Source organism: Xenopus laevis, chromosome 9_10L, assembly GCF_017654675.1.
Source record: "Xenopus laevis strain J_2021 chromosome 9_10L, Xenopus_laevis_v10.1, whole genome shotgun sequence".
Classification (NCBI taxonomy): domain Eukaryota; kingdom Metazoa; phylum Chordata; class Amphibia; order Anura; family Pipidae; genus Xenopus; species Xenopus laevis.
This window is the reverse complement of record NC_054387.1, coordinates 137,103,009-137,127,228: the sequence shown is the minus strand read 5'-3', so window position 1 is coordinate 137,127,228 and position 24,220 is coordinate 137,103,009. Positions and strand designations below refer to the sequence as shown.

Here is a 24,220-nt window from a genome sequence, read left to right as displayed (position 1 = left end):
TTTTTGTTATTTGTGCTCCTATATGTGTAACAAGCAGAAGGTGGTGTTGCTGGAGAAACTAAAGTACTATTTGGGTTATGTCCATCTATTATGCTGTCTCTTCTGGTACCAATAAACCAGAGTTTTATCCATTACAGAACCATCATTACCTCCATAGATCAGCTGGAAATCCTCCTGGAGAGGGACAGTGAGAGACTTATGTTGGACCCGGATAGAGAAGTTCTGGTTCTCCTCGGTGGGTACAATGGTGAGTGTGCTGTTGACTCGGTATGTACCATCTTCATTTCTCTGGGGGGTGATCACAGTTCCACCAGCCAATATCTCCCCCTCCCTGAGCCACTTAATCTCAATGTCCACAGGGTAGAAGCCGGTGATGGAGGCTCTCAGGGCACTTTTCTTATCTTTAATTACAATATTATTAGTGACTGTGATCCTGGGTGGAGCTGTGTTGGGAGAGAAGTAAATCTCAGGTTAGCTTTCAGAAGGATATAGTGCAAAGTTCTTAGATTTTATCTCTATTTAATGTGAATAAATCTGGATTCAGCCAATGAATTATTCTTAAGAAAATTGCACAAATTAGGGGTTCATTGTTTCTTGTGGTGGGTGAGGTAGATCATTCATTCATCATTTATTCACCAGCACCATTTTGCCATAAGTTCTTTTTCTTTGAGCACAAGTTTTGTAAATGAGACCGATAATTCACAAAGGATTAGAATTATAGTAACTGGGGAACCTTAAGGAGTATATGTGACATTTAAAGGAGAAGGAAAGGTTAAAACTAAGTAAGCCTTATCAGAAAGGTCCATCTAAATATACCAGTAAACCCCCAAAGTAATGCTGCTCTGAGTCCCCTGTCAAAAGAAACACTGCATTTCTTTCCTTCTATTGTGTACACATGGGCTTCTGTATCAGACTTCCTGCCTTCAGCTTAAACCTCATTGCCCTGGGCAAGAGCATGCTCAGTTTGCTCCTCTTCCCCACCCCCCTCCCTTCTCTACTGTAATCTGAGCCCAGAGCAGGGAGAGACTCAGGCAGGAAGTGATGTCACACCATGTTAATACTGCAGCTCCTATCCTTAACAAACAGAGAGTTTCTAGAGCTTTTTACTCAGGTATGGTAAAACATTCTACAGAATAAATATAGCATTCTAGCTTGCACTATTGTGGCTAATCTATTGGCAATATAATGCCTCCGTAGCTTTCCTTCTCCTTTAAAGTTTTCATTCATAAAACTTCATTTCTCACCTTGAATATCAAGTCGGACCTCCTTGTACTTTCTGTCTGGACTGTAAAGCACCGAGCACCTGTACAGCCCACCATCTGATATCTCAATGTTAGAGATAGAGAGGGAAGCCACTCCATCCTTGATGGCACCTTTGTTTATGGACAATCTGGGATTAGATGTCCCCACTGTACTTGTGCTGTTAAGGATCTCCTTATCCTGGAAGTACCAGAATATTGCCACGTCTCGGATGTCTACAGCTGGGGTATCTACTTGGAATGTGCAGGGGATCACGGCATTGGTTCCTAATGTTGCTTGGTGGGAGGAGGGAACCGTCAGCTCTAGAGCAGCACCTGGAATCAAGGAAACATTGAGATGAGGGTGGATCTTCTCTAAACTGTGATTGGTGGGGAGGTTTGGAGACCTTGAGGTGGGTGATATCGGGTCACAATGATGAGCATGCGTGCGGTCGAATTAACAAACCGATGGGGTTCTTGATCCGACAGGATTTTTATCCCTGCTTGATCCCAACTGTTGGCCAGATATCGATCAGCCTGTCTGAGGGCCCTGTACTGAGTCTGAGTTGCCCCAAAACCTGTACCAATTTGTTGGCAGTTTATATCTGACAGTGTATGGGGGCCTTAACTCTTTGTTTTTGTAAGATTTGTGTGGGATTATTTATTTTCTTGGGATTATTGAATACAGGACATTTTCCCAAGGGCTGCAATGATAGGAATAGACACCCCAAAATAACTCTTTAGTTGTTTACATAATAATTTTGGATGTTCCAAGAAAGGGTTTCTGGTGTTATTCCTGGTTTATACCTACGTCCATGCATTTAATGATGTGATGGGGCTTTTTGGCTTATTTTGACCTTTCTGACCAGTTATTTCAGCCAATTACCCTGCAGTCACCTTATACCAAACTGGGTGGAACATTGGGCAGATTGTGGAACCACATCTCCCACCAACCACTGTTCATATCGGCTCATGAATATCAGCTCTAACCAGTCCTGTTTTATTGGGACCTATCCATTTCTATTTAGCTACTGCTTTGCTATTCAAGTGCTACAAATATCTGGAAAATGGATTTATTCTAGAAACAATGGCATTTATTGCAGAGATACAGCCCTGAGGAAATAAATGATGTTCTGCCTCATTTCCAGAGACACAGTCAGTGATCATTTATGGGTTAGGGGTATTTGTACTATTAGGGTTTATTACTAATACTTTGAGGGAAGAATAGTCTGCTGTGTATAATACAAAGTGCATTGCTCTGAGGAATAAAAGCACAATTATCAGATCCCGCGTCGGCCCTTAGATATCATTATATTGCTAATATTGCCCTTGTTTAGATAATATATACAGTAACTTTTTCTTATCTCCTACTTGTTTATTATTTACGTGAAGATTATTCTGCAACTTTATGATATAAGAGAATAAAGAGGAAAAAAAGGCATTTCAGAAAGAAGAACCGTATGTCCCTGATAATGCTCAGGCAGAAAAGTGACTATAAGATCCCAAATTTAAGGCAATTGTTTCCAAACACCCTCCTGCACTACTGCATCAATGTGCCCATCTCCTCCCCCTGTAATGATGTAGTGCAACTTCAACTATAGCCACTTGGGAATCCCACAGTTACTGACACCAGCTGGTCTCACCTACGTTCCCTTAGTGGGTTGTGTCAGTGTCAATTGGGTGTTTTAAACTCACACTCCAGTAGTGACACAACTCCCAGTCTGATAAAGCTACACACAACTTGTCACACATCAGGCAGATGCAACTCCAAGTGCAGCCTCAATCACACTGGAATTATAGGAAAAATGCACATTTATGGGGTCAATAAATAAAGTGCACGAGTCTCTGCAAGCCGTTCCTCCTTCATGGCTACAGAGGGTCTTAGTGACTTATCTCTGACACGAGCCCCACTGCTCAAGGACTGATGCCTGTCGCTGACACTCTATCCAGAGGCAGTTGGTGCCAAAAGCACAGATGGCAAAGAAGAACTTTTTGATGAGAAAGTGGTTTACTTGATGCAGTACATAGAAACAGTAAGTCCTGAATTGCTAAAAATCCCTAAAGAATGATAACCCCAAATATATATATAGAAACAAGAGCCAACTGGCTTCCATGAATATTGGCCAATGAGTCATTCATTCTCAATAGTAGGCAGGGGTGCTTCGCCAATGAGGCAAGTTGAGGCTGTCGCCTTAGGCGGCAGCGCCCCACTAGGTACCAGGGGCAGCAAACATGCTGCTCCTGGTACTTTAAGAGTGAATTTCCATTGGAGGGGGGGGCAGCAGTAACTGCTGCTGCCTCAGGCAGCAGAGGGGCCAGGATCGCCCCTGATAGTAGGTGAGCCCAAAAGTTTCTCAGACTGACTATATACTGCACCCTAATGCCTACAGTGCTCTGAAGCAAGCACCAGACTGGTTAAACGGAGGCCTGGGATGTCCTGGGACATTGATGGTGGTGGGGTGTGCAGTCCTTCAAGAAAACATGACCAACCACAAAGAGACTTGGCTATCACATGATATACCTGAACTTTCATGGTTGACATGCAAATCTAGACCTGAAACCTCTGGATAAAAATGTGCACCCCATTATTGCATAACTCTGGTCTGTCTGTGCAAGGCACGGCTTCCCAAGGGAGATGGTAAGAGACCATGAGCCTATTCCTGGGCCCATTGCCATTCCAGCTCTACTGCTGATAGGAGAGGTTGAGATGGACCCTCCATGGTGCCTAGAATATTTTGTAGCAGAGGGGAGAGTGAGGACAAACATGAAGAACACTTCCTAAGGATGTCCTCCTGCAGTCATTATGGAGCCGACAGCTTAACCACCTTGTAACCACTTGTCTGCAATTTATAGTCTCATAAGTCTCCTCTTCTACCCACCTCACCTCAACCACTACAGACCCAACCACAGAGCACACAGAGCACACAACATTAGGAGTGTCAGAAACACAAGAGCTTGTTCTTTTGCTCACTATGGAAAAGTCCTTTGCTTCTCAGCCCTCACATTTGCACCTGCCCCTTTATTTGAGCCGTTATAGAAATGGGACTTGCAAGGAAAGTATTTAATAACTGTCATTTCTGTTAAAAATTGCCAGGGATCAGTTTGTTTCTTTACCCTGTATGTACCTTGAATAATCAGAGTTTATTGGAAGGGAGATAATGAGCACATTTGAATAAGGGAGTGACACTGAATTGCACTGGGACAAAGTGTCAGTTTTACTCCACCATTTGCTACAACTGATAGTAAGAGCCCCAGAGTGTGACAGGCCCAGTTGGATTAGCCAGGGCAAGAACTAGGGGCAATAGAGTCACATGACTCAGGCACTATGACTGGGGGGGCAGTTAGATGGGGATAATTAATGAGCTGGTGGGATTGAGTCAGGGGTTGTTTAGAACTAGCGGTGGTTATGGAGGGTGGGCTTGGCATGTTGAGCCAGTGGGGGCTGTGTAGGTGCAGAGTCAGTGGTGGGGCAGGTAAGTAGGCAGGTGAGTAGGCAGGTAGGTAATTAGGCAGGCAGGTGAGTAGACAGGTAAGTAGGCAGGTGAGTAGACAGGTGAGAAGGTAGGTGAGTAGGTAGGTAAATAGGCAGGTAAGTAGGCAGGTAAGTAGGCAGGTGAGTAGGCAGGTAAGTAGGCAGGTGAGTAGGCAGGTAGATAGGCAGGTGAGTAGACAGGTGAGAAGGTAGGTGAGTAGGTAGGTAAATAGGCAGGTAAGTAGGCAGGTAAGTAGGCAGGTGAGTAGGCAGGTAAGTAGGTAGGTAAGTAGGCAGTAGGGTGGCAGTAATACTTGGCCTGATTCTGCTCAGACATTTTTTCTTCTCTGACAAAAGTGAAGCAGGAAAATTAGAGAGAAAAAGAGAAACTGGGGACATTGGATGGAACGTAAGAGACAAACTCAGTGTCAGCCAATCACATTCTCAGGGTTCCACAAAAAGATATTTGTATAGAACCCCAGATCCACCCCAGGGGCACAAAGGGGCATAAGATGTGGTGCCATGAGGGGCAGCAGGGCAGGTAAGTGCAGGATTGGGGTCACTTATATCTCCTTCTAGATCTTTCCTTCTATAGGCAGCACTCCCATAGTCCCCCTTTTCTCTATGCACTTGTCTCCTCTTCCTACTAATAGACTGTAAGCTCTCCGGGGCAGGGACCTCACCCCAACTCTGTATTGAAAGAGCCAGCACTTAAACTCTGATTTATTCACTGTCTAATCTATTGTAACTGTAACCCCTGTTTGTGTTTGTGCCTTGTAAAGCTCTCCCTACATCTGCGGTGCTCTATATATACATAAATATATATAAATACATAAATATATAAATACATATATATATAACTACATACATATATAATTATATAAATACATACATATATAAATATACACAGACAAACATTTATATCTCCCAGGATCTATCACCGAGAACCACAGAAGCTTCATATAAAAACGACTCCTCCCACTTACAGTAATGTGCCCCTCCCCCACTGTATACCCCACAATACACACATTATTATACACAGATTATACACAGATTATACACAGATTATATACAGCAGATTTACCTGTCTGTAGCAGAAAGAATACGAGTAAGAATAGAATTGATGTCTGTTCCATGTTGTTCTGCCGAGTCCCTTTCACTTTCATTTTCTCAGTCTTTTTTGTCTCTAATGCCCCCCCCCCAGTGAAACATTAACCTCTTCCTGGCAGCCAATTCTTATTGGTGCCCCATGTTTGTCTCATCCCTGTTACTTATTAATAATTGTAACCTGCTGCCTCTATATCCAGAAATGATAATGGGGAGTGGGGAGGAGGCTGAGGTGAGGAAGGAGAAACATCCAAAACTAACCATATTATTATTATTATTATTATTATTATTATTGATAATATTATTGTTATTATTACTATTATTACTATTATTATTATTATTATTATTATTATTATTATTATTATTATTATTATTATTATTATTATTATTATTATTATTGATAATATTATTGTTATTATTATTATTATTATTATTATTATTATTATTATTATTCGCATGTATAAATACAGTAGAAACATATACTGCATATACAATAATTACTGGTATCTGATATAAGACATAAAGAGGCCTTGCACAAAAGAGCTTACAATCTAAAGCAGTGGCTTGTGGTTGTTGTATTGTGTCCCATTAGCTGAACAAGCTCAGTGTATTGCAGTGATACAGACAGACAGACGGAGGGGCTGCAGTATAGAGTTAATATGGGGCTCTGCTATGGGCTGCACTGAATATGTGGGTGTCAGTGAGAACAGACAGTGCACCCCACACAAAGGGACACACTGAGACTCCAGTGCTAATATTACAGGACCAGGGGTGCTTTGCCAATGAGGCGAGTTGAGGCTGTCGCCTCAGGCGGCAGCGCCCCGCTAGGTACCAGGGGCAGCAAAAATGCTGCTCCTGGTACTTTAAGAGCGAATTTCCGGGGGAGGGGGGGGGCAGCAGTAACTGCTGCTGCCTCAGGCGGCGGAGGGGCCAGGATCGCCCCTGTACAGGACAAAGAGGTAGTTTAAGGGCTGGAGGGGGAGGGGCTAATATGCACCTGGTTTCAGGTAACAGAGTCAGTCTCTTCTGATACCCCTGCCCTGTCTCTGTCACCTCCCCCCGGCCACCTGTGCTGGCAGCCCACTCCATGCCCCCACTACTGCTGCCAATAGGCCAATCTATTTTTCTGCTTGTAGGTACCCCCAGATATAAACAGAACAATATCATGAATAAGATGAATAATCCCCAAATATAAAGTTCTATTGTTTTATACTAATGGGGACTGGAAGGAGAATTATATCACTGAGCCCCTCAGTATTGTCTGTAGAACAGAGAAATGTGACTTGTACTTGCAGACAGACAGACAGACAGACAGACAGACAGATAGACAGACAGACAGACAGACAGACAGATAGACAGATAGACAGACAGACAGACAGAGAGGGGACACAGAACAGACAGACAGAGGGGACACTGAACAGAAAGACAGATTCATTAGATTTAGAAAGTTCATTATTTCCATCATATAAAGCTGATATTAAAGGGGATGTTCACCTTCCAAACAATTGTTTCAGTTCAGTTGATTTCAGATTGTTCCCCGGAAATAAAGACCTTTTCAATCACTTTCCATCAATTATTTCTATTATTTACTGCAGACTCTGTTCCAATTGGCTGATCCATGAGTTGATCCATTTCTCAGTAGGATCTATGGGGAATATAAGTGTAACTATTGGATCAAGTCTGACAGTTGCCTTTAATGTCACTCAGGGATTCTGCTCAGCAGGGACAAACACATGGATCAACTCATGGATCAGTAACAGGGTCGCTGACCCCCAGGGCCGGAACTAGGGGTAGGCAGAAGAGGCAGCTGCCTTGGGCGCAACAATTTAGGGGCGCAGAGCAGTTACCTCTTCTGCCCACCCCTAGACCAGACTCTACTACTCGCCAGACTTAACTTTTGCTTACGGGAGGGTCTGCGTCACGCAGCGCATAAGCTTGTTTAGTCTGAGCGCATGTGTCACGGCCCCCCATTAACTCTCTTGTGCGTAATCATGTGACTGCGCAAGTGACGGGGGAAGTGAGGGCGAGGTGGCCGGCTGGGTCCCCTGAGTTGCCCGACCCCCCTCTGCTGACCCCCCTCCCACAGCTGCTTCACAAACACATAAGAAGGGGAAACTTTACACTTCAATATTGGTCACAAATAAGTCATAGAAAGTTATTGGGAAAAGTCTTTATTTCTGGGGAACTGTCTGACACCAACTGAACTGAAATAAGGGGCATATTTATTAAGAGTTGAATCTCAAATCGAAAAAACGTCAAATTCGTATTCAAAAAACGAAATTAAGACGAAGCTTTTTTTTTTTGGTCGAATAGGTCCATTTTGTCAGGGAGCCGGGAGCTCCTTCCAGGGAGGTAGTCAGGATCAAGGAGGAAGCCCTCTTGAGGGTGCAAGGTCGTGGTATGCAAAGGGTTAAGCAAAATACAAGGTCAAAGTCCAGGCAAGAGTTCAGTGGCAGGCAGATCAGGATCAAATAACGAGAGTCCAGGCAAGGGGTCAAAACCAAGGCAGGAGCAGGAATCAGGATAACAGGATAACCCAGGTTCAGGGTAGCAGAACCTATTCTTGGGCGCCCATCTGGCGTCCTGGGCACCCTTTTATAGTTGAATTTGGCGCCATAGTGACGTCACTGGCGTGCTTGCGCCGGTGTGCTTGCGCCGGCGTGTTTGCGCTGGCGTGTTTATGCATGCGTCGGAGTTGCGGCGCTGGCGTCCCAGCGTCCATGTGGGCCGACTGGGCGCCGCCATTTTGGATCCTTCGCCGCCGGGAGCAGACTCGTCTCTCCATGCTCCCGGCGGCCTTGACACATTTTCAATCGAATAGGTCTGTATTTGGGCGAATTTGAATTGAACTGAATCCGAATCCTAATTTGCATATGCAAATTAGTGGTGGGAAGGGAAAAACATCTTTTACTTCCTTGTTTTGAGACAAAACGTCACTCAATTTCCCACCCCCCCTAATTTGCATATGCAAATTAGGATTTGGATTCGGTTCGGCCCGGCAGAAGGATTTGGCCAAATCCTGAACCAAATCCTGAACCAAATCCTGGATTCGGCGCATCCCTAACTTATGTACATTGAAGCAATAACTCATTTCTTTCATCTAAGTATAACTAAGAAATGGTGCCGGATACCCGACTGCCTGGTTGTTTGACCTAATAAATTCAAGTTTTCACTTTTTGCAACAAAGAGGCGCTGCAGCAGTGTGGTTTTCCTCATTGAAGCCATAACTGTCAGTTAGTGATCAGTGATACACGTTCCAAAGGTAAGTGATACACCAGGGCTACAGGTCACATTCCATCTCATTGCTAAATAAATACACACACAAACACATATACACACACACACACATATACACACACACACATACACACACACATATACACACACATATACACACACATACACACACATATACACACACACACACACACATATACACACACACACACACACACACACATATACACACACACACACACACACATATACACACACACACAAACACATATACACACACACACACACACATATACACACACACACATACACACACACACATATACACACACATATACACACACACACACACACACACACACACACACACACACACATATACACACACAGCAGATTATACTGAACAAAGACACACACATTAACCTGTTGCCCAAATAAATTCTTCTCCTGATTAACAAGACAAACCCCAAACTGTGACACTTAATTCCCAAATTTCCCGAGACTTCCCGGTCTCCTCACTGAATATCCGCTCCATTCCCAGGTCTATATACGACTACTTGTGGTTTTGTTATTGGCTCCCTGTGGGGCCCCTGTGAGAAGAGAATTCAGTTTTGTGTCCTTTAACCCCTTCCCTGCTGGGACCCTTTGATCAGAACAGGCTGTAAACATAAAAGTGATAAGGACTGATCTCTGGAACTGAACTTTGGATGATATGGAAAGAGATTTCTGCTGGTGTCATTAGTTGTGTTTGTGTCACTTGTGTGAGTTGTTTGTAATCCTGGTGCTGCTGCTTTATGGCCACCTGCTACTTGTGTAGTGTCACACGTCTCATACAATATACCAGTGTGTCACTATATATATATATACAGTGTATATGTCCAGCCTCGTGCTAAACTGTAAGTCCCCTGTGTAATGACACTGAGCTGCTGGGGGGCTGCATTACACACCCTCCTGCTCTACACTCAACTGTTTAACCAACGACTGACCGGACTGTGTCTCTAGGGCTGAGAATAAAGGGAAAGTAAGTGTGGGTGCAACATAACAAGTGTAGGAAATGACACAACTTTATTCATGTAAATCCCAAAATGTGCAGCTCACAAACACAATTGTGGCAATTCTCCCCCAGTATAACTTTCCTGTTCCTTCACATGGCACTGGGTTTCTCCCCATCACGTGACAGTAATGAATAAACAATCCATTTGGCTCCCACTAGCCCACCCTCATTTGCTATTATGTGAGTTCAGCCCAAGACTATGAGGGTCTCTGGCTGCAGCTGCTGAAGCTCCAGGACTGGGGGTCTGTACGTGTGGGACTGTGGCTTGTGGCTAAGTGTGACTGGAGGATCTTTAGAGAAACACTTGATCCTCTGGCAGGGCCCCAACATTAGGGGAGACCATCTATGGGGGTTCCACACTCACTACATATTGTACAATAGACTTTTCTATTTATTCTCCACTCCTGCCTTTTGGTGAGAACATTTTCTATATTTGTCTGCAGGCCGGAGCCTTACGGCACTATAGCACTTCTTTATTCCAGCAGTTATTTATATTTCTTTTTATATCTTGTTATTTATATCATTTCTCACAGGTCCTGGTGGCACAAATACAGTCATTTTGGGCTCTGCCTCCAGGCCAAGGATTTGGTGCCCCCGGGGGGAGCTTTGGTGGAACTTGGGGTACAGGGACTGTCCATAACACGAGGTAAAGGAGAGTGTGAAGACCTTTGCCCCCTGCCTGTGGCTTCTGTGCTGGGGGGTCGGGGATGGTGGGGGTCACACTAGCTCCATCAGTGCCTTTGTCCTGTGGCTCTTACATATTTAGTAGCCCATGCCCTTGTGATACGACTGGGTGACCCCCACACTCAGCACTTTGGGTGTAACAAGAACACAATCCTTTGCACAATGGCCTTTGTTGCCTCTTGGTCAGTAGCAAAGCCTTTGGGCAATAACACAATGTTTCCCTCCATGTGATAATAACACAATGTTTCCCTCCATGTGATAATAACACAATGTGTGTGAGTCTCTCCTCACTGTCACTCACAAAACTTCACTGATTCTCATGAGGAAACTTCAGACGACTTTGGAATACAAAGCGCCGCGTGTGCCATACCGCAGGTGTTATTTCTTTATAGCCGGCGCAAGACAGACGGAAGCTGTTCAGGGAGATTAGTCGCCCCAAAAACGAGCCGATTAGTCGCCAGGCAAACAAATCTGCCCTTACCCTTGGATGGTTATACTTTGAGGAAAGTTCATACTCCAAGGAGAGGTTGTGCAACCTTATTAAATTCCAGTCGACTATGACTTAGGGTAGGACTCGACGTGAGATCCGACGCGCTGCGCAAAAACCCAGGCGTCACGTCAGATGTGACGGAAATAAGGTAAGTAATAGCATTGTCTGATGGGGTCGTTGATCCGAGGGGACACGACTGTTGGATGCAGACGCGCCATGCGGCGACATTTCCATATCTTACCTTATTTCTGCTGCATCCGACTTGACTAGTTAGTAGGAAGGTAAGTTAGTTGAAAGGAAACAAGTTCAATGGTTCAGCTAAAAGTATAACCTAACTAACTGCTAGTGTATCCAGTTATTCTTATATACTAATAGTTGAGTGTCTTTTCACATAATCCTATTCACATGGTAACATTTTATTATTCTTAGACCAAAAATATTATGATCTTAATCTTCATTTTCAGTGGATTGTTACTACATACTACATACTACAACTTTCCTACATTTTGGACAATACAAGTCGGTGGATTGGATTTAGACTGATGGTAATCGGCTCTTATGTACGGCCATTTTACCAGTAACAAGTATTGAAATTGGTTGTGATCTATCCTATAAATGGGATCTGGTTACACTCATCTTATCAGCAGTGATAGTAACAGCAGAACTACAACTGGTACAGTTACTATGGGCCTCCATTACTTGGCCCATTAGTGATTATATTATAACTAATTACTGGCTCTATTACTGGCACATGTATCAGAGTTGTTACTCCGTTCCTTTATCTTGAAGCAATTAATGAATTAGAAGTTACTCCTAGTGGTATAGTGTATCATGCAGCTTTCCGCCAGTTCTTTCAATATTATAATACAACCATAAAAGATACTATGGGTTCTGTGTATTGCTTTCCACTAAATCATTCTATACTCCTGACTGTGTCATTTACTTCTTTCCTCTATCATTATTATATCAGACATAGGGGGGAGGAACTGATCAAACTATTGTTTCTTGTGGTTCCACTATTTGGTGCTGCCATGTTAGTTACTTTCACAGTATTGTGGGGTTTACCCATGAAATCTGAAAAATGCACAATTCTTGTTATTCTATGGGCTCTTCTGGGATATCACTAGATGCTGAAATAAGTGGGGACATCTCTTGGCCTTTAGTCAATGAGGGTGGGCTAGTGGGACGGGGAGGCAAATGTATTGATTGCTAATTACTATATATATATATATATATATATATATATATATATATATATATATATATATATATATCTGACTATACTTCACTCAGGACTCACCAGCTCCACAATTTTTTCAACCCGGGAGCCAATGACTTGTGGTTCACTCACCAACTGGATTATAAGGTTCTGTTATTGTTACTGAAGAATATCATTAAAACAACTTTATTCAGAAACACAAGACTTTTGATCCAAAGCTACTGATTTGTACATAGTGTTACAATTTATACACATTTACACAACACCATCTATTGGCTACACTGTTACATTATCTCAACAGATCCACAAACATTGTATTGCACAAAGTGTGTCACTTATCTCTATCACCTGTATATTCCTATATATATATATATATATATATATATATATAAACAGTTTGTTTTTAGGTTTTGATACTGGTAATCCTTTCGTGGATTTTTATGTGTTTTTATATAAAAATTCTATTTTGATGTTTAATATCTATTATTAATGTATAGCACGTTATACACTGTATTTCACATTCTGTGCTTTATATGTATTTGCTTCTACAGAATTGGATATTGTGGGGTAGAGTGCGCTAATAATTGCAGAAAAAATATTTCCAGGGACCTGTGTGGAGAGACAATATATAGAGTAGTACGCTCAAAAGAAAATCCTTACAGACTTTTCATGGAACTACTCACAAATTTGAAGTACAAATGCGTGTATATTGTCTCCGATGTAATCCTGCAATACAGAGGCTTCAAATGGTGTTATATCGTCGGAACCGCCGGTTTCACCCTGCGCTATATTTTACACTTACCAGATCGTAGTGCAATGAAAGCATGTAGTCTTGCGTGTATTCCTTAGGGTGCGCTCCCTTGTCGGCAGACAGGGAACGGTGTCATCCACTTGAAGCAGCTGCTAGGCCTGGTAATTACAGCTCACCTCTTGTGCTGGCGTTCGTGCCGATCTTGAATTTCTCTGCCTTGCTAACGGTCCAGTATGTTAGGGAAAAACTTTTCACCAATAGTTTAAGGATCAGTTTCAAATAGATTTTATTTAGTTAATATAAGCCCAACGCGTTTCATATCTCCTGATACTTCCTCAGGGGCATCACACGTGTATTTTCACGTCACAGAATAAATAGTGGTTTCAACACATTAGCCTAATTGGCAATTAGCTAATTGGTAACAATACCTTATGGTTAAAAACAGTTAAATTTATATGCCTTAAATAGGTTAACAATAAATAGGTTAAAAATCACAATAAAGAATTAATACACAATTAAATAAATAATTATAAAGGTGAGAATCGATCAAATGCATAAAAAACTTATTCCATTAAAAAACATTTTAAATCGATTTCTATATTCAGGCCCTTTGGAGTGAGTGTTTTAAGTTTGTGTATCCAATATGTTTCTTCACGTGATATGGCCTGTACAATATCATTTCCTCTCCAGTGTTTCTTTTTTTGTGCAATGCCCATAAATTTTAATAATGAAGGGTCTGAATTATGGTGCGTTTTAAAATGCGCTGACACGCTGTGTGTCAGTAATCCCTTTTTGATGTTATTCATATGTTCCCTTATTCGGATTTTCAATGTTCTGTTCGTCCTTCCTATATACTGTAAATTACATGGGCATTGTAGTAGATAAATAATATTCTTGCTATTGCATGTTAAAATTGTTTTTATATTAAATTCTTCTTTCGTAACATTTGATATGAATTTATGGACTTTTTTGTCATTGATTTTGCTGGTTTTGCATCCTTTGCATGTTCTGCAAGTAAAAAAGCCATTTTTGCTTTCCAAAAACGATTTCGATATTCTATTGCTGTCTATTGGTGGTAAGCAACTTGGTGCCAAAATTTGTTTTATTATATTTGGCTTTTTATATACAATTTGTGGATTTTTCGTTAAAAATTCTTGTAAATCTTTATCTTTTTGAAGAATATGCCAGTGTTTTTTTATAATGGTTTCTAATTCTTTGTTTGAATTATTATAGGTAGTAATAAAGGAAATGGTATTTTTCGAATGTTTTTTTGCTGTGTTATGAGTTATTAATTCCTTTCGATCTTTCTTATCACACAAAGATTTTGCTTCTTGTATTAATTTCTCATCATATCCTTTATCTATCAGTTGGCTACTTAGAATTTGGCATTCTTTTTCGTAATCGCTTGGTTTGCTGCAATTTCTTTTTATTCTGTTAAACTGGCTGTATGGTATGCTGTTAAGCCATTTTTTGTGGTGACAGCTTTTTTTAATAATAAAGCCGTTACAGTCAGTTGGTTTTCTATACAGACATGTTTCCAATTTCTCATTTTCTGCCGATATGGTCAGATCCAAAAAAATTAAACACACTCCACTCGAGGGCCGAAACGTTGATGGAATAAATACTTTTACATTGCTTGAAGAAAATCCTGGTGTACTTCAGCTTTTTTGTCGTATATATATATACATATATATATAGCCTTCTGATGACTCCCCTCCAACCGGATTGTCCAGGAGCCAACCCCACACAGGAGTTCCGACCCCACAGGCATCTCTTCAGGGATCAGCGCTGATGAGTGCCGATCAGCGCCGATCAGCCCCTGTCAGCACTGCGCCAGGGCTGCGATCAGCTCTCTCAGTGAATCGGCAACATCCACAGGATTCCTGATGCGCCGACCCCACACAGCAGTCCCGCCCCCACAGGCTCCTCTTCAGTGATCAGCGCTGATTAGTGGCGATCAGCGCCTATCAGCACTGCGCCTGCCATTGGGATCGGTTGTCTTATCCCCATGGCAACGAGCATTGGCCCTCCTAGGGATGCACCTCCCACCGGATTGCCCCAGGGCCGACCCCATGAACTTGTACCGCCCCAGAACACCTCTCACAGGATCAGCACCTATCAGCGCTGCTCCAGCAGCGTCATTCACTCTCTGATCCCCTAGGCAACGAGCCTAGGCCCTCCTACACCCTTCTAGACCCTTCTAGTGACCCCCCACTGACCAGATTGCCCCAGCGCCGACCCCCACCCTGCACCTACTTCATCACCACGTGTTAGCTGCTGGGGTATTTAACTGCAACCCTCTGGAACTGCCCCCTTCGATCTCTGCTGCTGGCTGGTGTTGGAGGAGCCTTCCTGCTACTGCTGGCGGTCCCCCAGTGTCCATTGTCGGTGAGATCTGCCTCCAGGTACTCTTTTGCACACCCATTACACACAATACACACACTTATACATTTTTACCTAATTTGATTTTTTATTGCAGTTAGTCTTACTTTATTCCCCACTTACTTTTGCATACTCACTCACTCACATCTACCTACCTACCTTTTGCAAGTGTACACACAGACATTTTTATTACTTTGCCTTTCTTTCCTCTACTCTTTTGCACACCCATTACACACACATCCATTTTTACCTAAATTGATTTTTTTATTGCAGTTAGTCTTACTTTATTCTCCACTTACTTTTGCATACTCTCACACACACACACACACACACACCTTTTGCAAGTGTACACACAGACATTTTTATTACTTTGCCTTTCTTTCCTCTTCCTCTGCCTACCTCTTTTTTTCTATTTATTACATTCATTTTCTTGGTTTTATAACTGTTGAACTAAAGTTTTACAGTTACAGTTTACTTTTCAATTCCTGTTATTTCTCAGCATTAGCGTATTTATTGCATTTTCATTGATATAGCATTTTCAGTTTTGTGCTGCATTCCATTACTGTTTCTTACTTTTTCTTGATTGTTTCTTGTGGATTACCATTTATTACTTTTTATCACAGTGTGACTAGTGATCAGGTATTTTGAACGCAAATCACACGGTGTAATCAGTCTTTTTATATTTAGTTTTTGCTGCATTTCACTACTGTTTCTTACTTGTTGATTGTTTTTTCTTGTATTTATTGAATTTTTTGGCTTATTACTTGTGCAACCTTATTTCACAGTGTGATTCGTGATCGGGTATTCTGAACACAAATCACTGTGTAATCTGCCTTCTTTTATTGGTTTTATTGTATTTTTAGTGTTCAGTGTTAGTTCAGATTGTTGGCTCTTTTGGCAGGTGCTTAGGCTTTGGTTTGGCTCATAGTTTTTGTTTATCTTAATTCTTTTTTTCTACCTTTGCAAGTGCTGCAGTAGTTTTACTAGAATTCAGTTTTCATTTTCTGGCTACAGGTGTTACTGTGAAATCAATTGACTTTTTTTTATTTTTGTTGTGTGCCAGATTGTTGGCTCTTTTGGCTGGTGCACAGGGCTAACATCAGGGGTGCTTCGCCAATGAGGCGAGTTGAGGCTGTCGCCTCAGGCAGCAGCGCCCCACTAGGTACCAGGGGCAGCAAAAATGCTGCTTCTGGTACTTTAAGAGGGAATTTCTGGGGTAGGGGGGGCAGCAGCAACTGCTACTGCCTCAGGCGGCAGAGGGGCCAGGATCGCCCCTGGCTAACATACCTTTTCAGTTCATCAAGAGTGCAAGGGAATTTGGCTCATAGGTTTTGTTTATCTTAATTCTTTTTTTCTACCTTTGCAAGTGCTGCAGTAGTTTTACTAGAAGTAATTTTTCACTTTCTGGCTACAGGTCATACTGTGAAATCACTTGACTTTTTTCTTTTTGTCGTGTGCCAGATTGTTGGCTCTTTTGGAAGGTGCACAGGGCTAGCAATTTTTTTAATTTCATCAAGAGTGCAAGGGAATTCAAGGAGGTTGGCTCATAGGTTCTATTTATCTTAATTTTGTTTTTCTACCTTTGCAAGTGTTGCAGTAGTTTTACTAGAAGTAGTTTTTATTTTTCTGGCTACAGGTCATACTGTGAAATCACTTGATTTTTCTTTGTCCCTCTGATTGTGAGCTTTTTGACTAGAGTCTGTTTATTTTTTGTTGGCAGCATGGCCAAAAGGTTTTATACAGCTGAAGATGGTGCTGCTCTATGCATGGCATCTAGCTCAGAGGAGTTTAGTGACTCTGATTCTGAGTATGTGCCCCCTGCATCAGACAGTGACTCCTCTACTGACGAGTCACCGGGTGGGAGTAGCAGCACCGTTACTGCCCTTGAGGAGCCCATGGAGCTTGAGCAGGATGTGGATGATCAGGTTGATCAGGGTGTTGAGGATGAGGAAGAAGGCAATAGGGCTGATGCTGCAACTGGAGGAGAGCCTATGTGGGGGCCTCCTGGTAATTATTCCCCTGAAATCCCCCCATTTACTGCAGTCTCAGGTGTAAAGGTGGACACTACAAATTTTGAACCCATTGATTTTTTCCAATTATTTATGATTGAGGCCATCCTACAGGATATGGTCCTCTATACAATGTGTATGCCGAGCAATATATTGCCCAAAATCCCCTACCCAGATATGCTCGAGCACATGCGTGGCATCCCACAGATGTTAACGAGATGAAGAGGTTTGTGGGCCTCACTTTAGCAATGGGTCTCGTTAAAGCAAATACTTTGGAGTCCTACTGGGATACCACTACTGTGATGTCTTTCCCTGTTTTTTCAGCCACAATGCCTAGAAACCGGTATCAGCTACTGCTCCGGTTTCTTCATTTTAACAATAATGCCAATGCTGTACCCCCAAATGAGCTGGGACATGACAGGCTACATAAATTGAGGCCCCTTATAGATAGCCTGTCAGAGCGCTTTCGAGAAGTGTACACCCCCTCCAAAAACATTTGTATAGATGAATCACTTCTCCTCTTCAAAGGGCGCCTAAAATTCTCGCAGTACATCCCTAGCAAACGTGCCCGCTATAGGATCAAATTTTATAAGCTCTGCGGGTACACCAGCTATTTTCTGATTTATGAGGGCAAGGACTCCCAATTAGACCCCCCTGGTTGTCCCCTTGACCTGACTGTCAGTGGCAAAATTGTCTGGGAGCTCATCACTCCCCTTCTGGGCCAAGGTTACCACTTATATGTGGATAATTTTTATACAAGCATCCTTTTATTCAGAACCCTTTATTGTTTAGACACCCCAGCCTGTGGCACCATGAATCACAACCGAAAAGGATTGCCCAAGGATCTTGTTAACAAAAAACTGAGTCATGGAGAAATTTATGCCCTGAGACAGGATGAGCTCCTTCCATCAAATTTAGACACAAAATGTATTCATGCTGACAACAATCCACGACACGTCAGTAATTGCAGAACAGAGAGCAGGTAGGCCCCCTAAAAATAAACCTCTCTGTAGCAAGGAATACAGCAAGTACATGGGTGGTGTTGATAGAACTGATCAACTCCAACATTATTACAGTGCCACCCAAAAAACAAAGGCCTGGTACAAGAAAGTATATATTTGATTCAAATGGCCCTTCAAAATTCATACATTATATATAAGGCAGAAGTACCAGGCCCAAAATTGTCCTATTACAAATACCAGTTGCAGATACTCTCTGCCCTGTTGTTCGGTGGCACTGAGATTCCAGAGATCCCTGCATGTAACAATGCGGCCCAATTGTTGGGGAAGCATTTTATTGACACACTTCCACCCACTCCTGGCAAGCGATTCGCCCAAAAATCTTGCAAAGTGTGCCGCAAAAGGGGTATCAGACGAGATACATGATACTATTGCCCAAAGTGCCCTCGCAACCCTGGGTTATGTTTCAAACCATGTTTTGAAATATACCATACGCAGCTACACTATTGAAAGATAAATTGTTGTGTGTACTGATTGGCTATACTGTATGACTAGAATTGGTATCCCCTTTGCAAAATTTATATTGTATACATCTGGTTTATATGTGTGCAGGGCAATAATAACATTTTTCTGTTTTGTTTAGTTTGGTATTTATTTCCCCGCTGCATTGGGAGGTGTAGTTATTTGAGGTGAAGGACAAGGGCGCCTAAAATATGTGGTGTGTGATGAGATAATTTCATCTTGTCTGCTGATGATTCATCTCTCTGATGCCACAAAAAAAAATTTACGGACACCTCAAAAGCTCTCATTTCAGTGCAGTTAATAAGCCTGTATTTCTGGGCCAAATTTTCTCTCAAATAAGTTCTCTCTCAAATTTTTGTTACAAAGGGCTTCAGTTTTCTTTGGAAAGTGATCTTGGTACTTGGAGATAATCTGCATTTCAAACATTTAGGCTAGGACTACACAAACGACAAAATGCATGCGACTTGTCGCCTGCGACAAAAATAAGGTAAGAGATTTGTTGCATGTTGTTGCATGGTGTTGCAGTGTTGATCCAGACACTGCATCCAACAGTCGTGTCTCATCGGATCAACGCTGCGACACCATGCGACAATTCTATCTCTTGCGTTATTTTTGTCGCATGCGACACAAGTCACATGCATTTTTTTGCAACGCGTCGGATCATGCCGGAATCGTTTGTGTAGTCCTAGCCTAAGTCTAGATTTAGGTTTTAGGATCAGCTTCCTCTATAGCCATTTTACTCTTTGGTTTACAACTTTGTTATACCACTTTTGGAGACAAACGGGATACTTTCTCTAAAAACGCAATAGCTCAGCTTTCAATGCATTTACTGAGGATATTTTTTATTTTTGCGAGATATATATATATTTTGGTTGATACAGCTTGTGTGCTCATGCCAGAAATTAAAATATTTATGCTGTGGTGGTATGGCGTATTGAGGTGGGTTGATTTGGGTTGACAGTGACTATTTGGTGGCAAGATATTTTTTCCATAAATGTACAATTTTTTTCATTTAGTCTTCTAACAGTACCCTCCCAAAAAAACAAAGAAAGAGCAGCACTTCCAAAGAAATTGAGTACAGCTTAAATGAAAGGGTCCAAAGAAGCTCAGCTAAACTTATAAAGGTAAGTAGAATATTCAATAAGTTTGTATTACTTGTCGATGGGGAATTGGAGCAAAATCATATCTGATCTTTTTTTTCTCCTGTTTCCTTAGGAAATTTGCATTTCTGTGAAGTACAGCCTCCAGAAATTTTACAAATACGAAGGCAAGGACAACACTTCTACAAAGCTGAAGGTGTGTATGTTCAGTACTTATACAATTTGTGGGGTATTTCACTGGTACAGGGGATAACTCTGCAAGGTGCGCTTTTAGAGCACAGCCTCAAATGTACATATTGCCCCAGTTTTTGAATGTTTGGTGGCTGCATCTTTAGGTACACCAATATATGTGGGGTATCTTTTTGTTCAGGAGAAGTTGAAGACAGACCTTTAGTAGGCTTTTTAGTTGTCATGGCAAATTTGGGGAGAAATCAAATTTTAGACCCTTTTTCTCTTTTTTTCAGGTCAAAACACAAACTTCTACGGAGAACTGTGCCCACATATCTGCATGTAGGAAAGCAAGGATGGCACCACTGAATAGCTGCAGGTGTGCACTTTCAAGCAATATATAGTTTGTCGGGGGTTTTTAGACTGACTAACAGCAAGGTTTGCACCTAGATCACAGCCCCAAACTTTCCAGCTGAAATTGCACTTGTGTATTGACCCTGTTTTGGGGTGTTTGGAGGCCGCGTCTTTAGGTGCACCCATATATGGATGGCATCGCTTTCTTCGGGAGAACTTGTTTTTTTGATGTTTGGGTTCATTCGAAAATCTTTACTTGAGTATTTTCATAAATCCCCTTCTGAATTTGAGACTTTGGTGGTGTTTCAGAAATGAAAAACAAAATTCGAAAAAATTGTGTTGCGTTTTAGGGTGATCTGTAGGGTGGCAGCTACATTTAGAGCAAAAACGACACCACAGCTAAAAACCTAGAGATATGTGGTTTCTAAAAATATCTAACTTATGGGGGTATTTCATTTCTATCGTTCGTTATGCAATGTTAACCTAGAGATGCCCGTATCTTTTGTGTTCCAATGTAAAATTTTACAAATTGCTGTTTTATTATTGGGGTGTCTGCTGGACATGAAAAGTGGGGTACTAATACATATTTGGTATCGTTGGATTCAGCATACTCAGGGCTTTTAGAAACAGTAACAATTGTCAGTCAATGTAACTCTTCTTTGAAATAAAAAAATAAAAATACTTTAATCTTTATTTCACATTTTTTTTTACATATTTTACTCAAAATTTTTGTTATACCCCCAGAAAAAGTACAAAATATTGTTTCAGTATTCAAGCCCAATTCATTACGGAAAAAACTATATATAATATGCCTTATTTCATGTAGGTTTTCTTGTCAAAAATGTTAAATAAATGTAATGAGTGCAAAATGTCCAAAAACTGCTTGGCAGTAGATGTTCGCATATAGGACAAAGTAGCTGGCAGGGAAAAGGTTAAGGTTTAATAAGTCTTTGTGGTTTTCTTTCGTTCTATACTACATTTTTTTTTTCATTTTTTTTTTTAAATGATGTTACTGGTCCTTTAAGCTGTTGGACCCCGTGGCCTTTTTTGGCAAAATGGGAGGAAATTGCTTGATAAGGCTTCTTGAATGTAACAGGCAGATTTATCAAGGGTCGAATTTCGAAGTAAAAAATACTTTCAAATTCAACCATCGAATTAAAATACTTTGAATATCGAAGTCAAAGGATTTTTCACCGAATTTAGCTATCGAACGATTGAAGTAAAATCATTTGATCGAACGATTTTACTTTGATGGGTAAAGACTTAGAAAAATGGTCCCCATAGGCTAACATAGCACTTCGGCAGGGTTAGTTTGGCGAAGTCAAAAGTTTAGAGACAGTACTTCAATTATCGAATATTCATATATTCAAACTATTTTACTTCAAATCGAATTCGAAGTAAATTAGAAGTCGTAGTATCCTATTCGATGGTCGAAGTATACAAAAAATTACTTCAATTTCCAATTTTTTTACTTCAAAAATTCCCTTGAATTCACTTTGACCCTTAATAAATCTGCCCCTAATTGTCGATTTATGTTTCCATATTTTTTCCATATTCTTTCCTTGATCATTCTAGTGGTCTGTCCCAGAAAAGCGGATGTGCAAGTGTAGAGCCCCCTGATTTTAATTGGGGTACTTTTCCATGGATGGAACACAGTGGGGCTCATTTATCAACACTGGACAAATTTGCCCAGGCAGTTACCTGTAGCAACCAATCAGTGATTAGCTTTTTGAAGCCAGCTGCAAGTAGAACAATGAATGCAGCAATTTGATTGGTTGCCATGGGTTACTGCCCATGGGCAAATTTGCCCAGACTTGATCAATGACCCTGAGTGTCCCCTTTTAAACAATTTGAGCAACAGCTGCAGGACAGACACAGGTAGGATCCATTGTTACTGGGGTGGTCACAATTAAATTAGAAATGTCTGACCAGGCTGTTTTCTCTAATTTTGCCAAAAAAGGCTCTGGGGTCTAACAGCTTAAATTTCAGGTAAGACAGTGTCCCAAAATTACGCAAAGGGGGCAACAGAGTTAACAAACTTGTAAAGAAAGAAACAATGTGGATACCCTGTCATGAAACATTGGAATCCCATGGCCTGAATCAGGAATATGATTTATACCCTGTATGTAATAGTGTAGCCAATAGATAGTGTTGTGTGAATGTGTATAAATTATAACATTGTGTAGAAATCAGTACAATGATAAAGAGCCGGGAGCAGGCCAGAAACATTGCACTTGTCACAGATTAAAAGCCACGTGTTTCTAAATAACAGCTTTTTAATTACTGTATATCCTTCAGCAGTGCTGTGTCAAATATCAGAGCCTTATAACCCTGATTGTTAATTACTTGATGGGGATAAACCCATTGGTTACCCACTGCCATGTTTCAGTCAGGAAATAAAAATCACAGTCATTATAATAAGATTTTCAGTTATTTATCTATATAATGGCCCCATATCAAAAAGCTCAAAAGCTGAGTGGGAAACTAAGAGAGCTGGGATTGAGTATCTCTTTGTGCAATTGGATCTTGGACTTTCTGTCAGAGAGTAGGGATGTAGCGAACGTCGGAAAAAATGTTCGCGAACATATTCGCGAACTTGCGTCAAAAATGCGAACGGTTCGCGAACGTCGCGAACCCCATAGACTTCAATGGGAAGGCGAATTTTAAAAGCTAGAAAAGACATTTCTGGCCAGAAAAATGATTTTAAAGTTGTTTAAAGGGTGCAACGACCTGGACAGTGGCATGCCAGAGGGGGATCAAGGGCAAAAATGTTTCTAAAAAATCCATTGTTGACACAGCGCTGCGTTTTGTGCTGTAAAGGGCAGAAATCACACTACATTTCTAAACCTGTGTAATAAACTGCTTTAAAACGTCCGGCGTCTACATGCCAATCAAGTCGTGTAAAGGTTACAGCCTGTTCACACGCAAAGACGAAACGCGGCGCTTACTGCAACGCAAAAAAACGCAAAGAGCTTTAATGAATGATACCGTCAAGTGAGCAAATAATAGTTGTTAATTACTAGTTGAGCTTGTCACCTCCAGGATGTTCGTCCTGTTGGTGGCAATATTTCTGTAGTGGTGTGTTTAGCAGTCACCGTGCTTGTGCGCACGTGCACCGTCAGGCAGAGGTAATTCAATGTACAGTGAAGCGAACCAAAAAACACTGATTCTGCAGTGTGGGCCCAGTTTTGGTCTACTTTATTGATCACCTGCGGTGACCATAAAAGATGTGATTTTGCCACTGTTGCAGAACCCTGAAAAATTAGGCATGTGTACTTTCCTGAAAAATTATGTTTTTTTTGTCGCAGCCACTGAAGCACAGAGGCCAGAAAAAATATGCCATATAAATGCTGAAAATATTAATTTTTTTTTGTCGCAGCCACTGCAGCACAGAGGCCAGAAAAAATATGCCATATAAATGCAAACAATATTAATTTTTTTTTGTTGCAGCCACTGCAGCACAGAGGCCAGAAA

At 41.5% G+C, this 24,220-nt stretch overlaps 1 protein-coding gene and 1 long non-coding RNA gene across 6 annotated transcripts in view; one reads left to right on the top strand and one right to left on the bottom strand.

Moving 5' to 3' along the window:
• The window catches only part of LOC108704736, a 131,540-nt gene extending 125,516 nt beyond the window's left edge, over positions 1 to 6,024 (bottom strand). For 2 of the 5 annotated variants that reach the window (XM_041577006.1, XM_041577009.1), the window contains exons 1-3: positions 5,795 to 6,022; positions 1,245 to 1,574; positions 150 to 443 (exon numbers count right to left, since the gene is read on the bottom strand). In XM_041577006.1, the coding sequence (XP_041432940.1) occupies positions 150 to 443; positions 1,245 to 1,574; positions 5,795 to 5,876 (706 nt within the window). In that variant the 5' untranslated portion in view covers positions 5,877 to 6,022. Of the gene's footprint in view, positions 1 to 149; positions 444 to 1,244; positions 1,575 to 5,794 lie in introns of all 5 variants that reach the window. The other 3 variants (XM_041577011.1, XM_041577007.1, XM_041577008.1) reach the window with 3 other exon arrangements.
• LOC108704750 lies at positions 158 to 20,722 on the top strand. The gene is made up of 4 exons (XR_005964160.1): positions 158 to 247; positions 20,141 to 20,248; positions 20,340 to 20,420; positions 20,689 to 20,722. It is a non-coding gene; the product is annotated as an uncharacterized LOC108704750 (long non-coding RNA).
• The last annotated feature ends 3,498 nt before the right edge of the window (positions 20,723 to 24,220 follow it).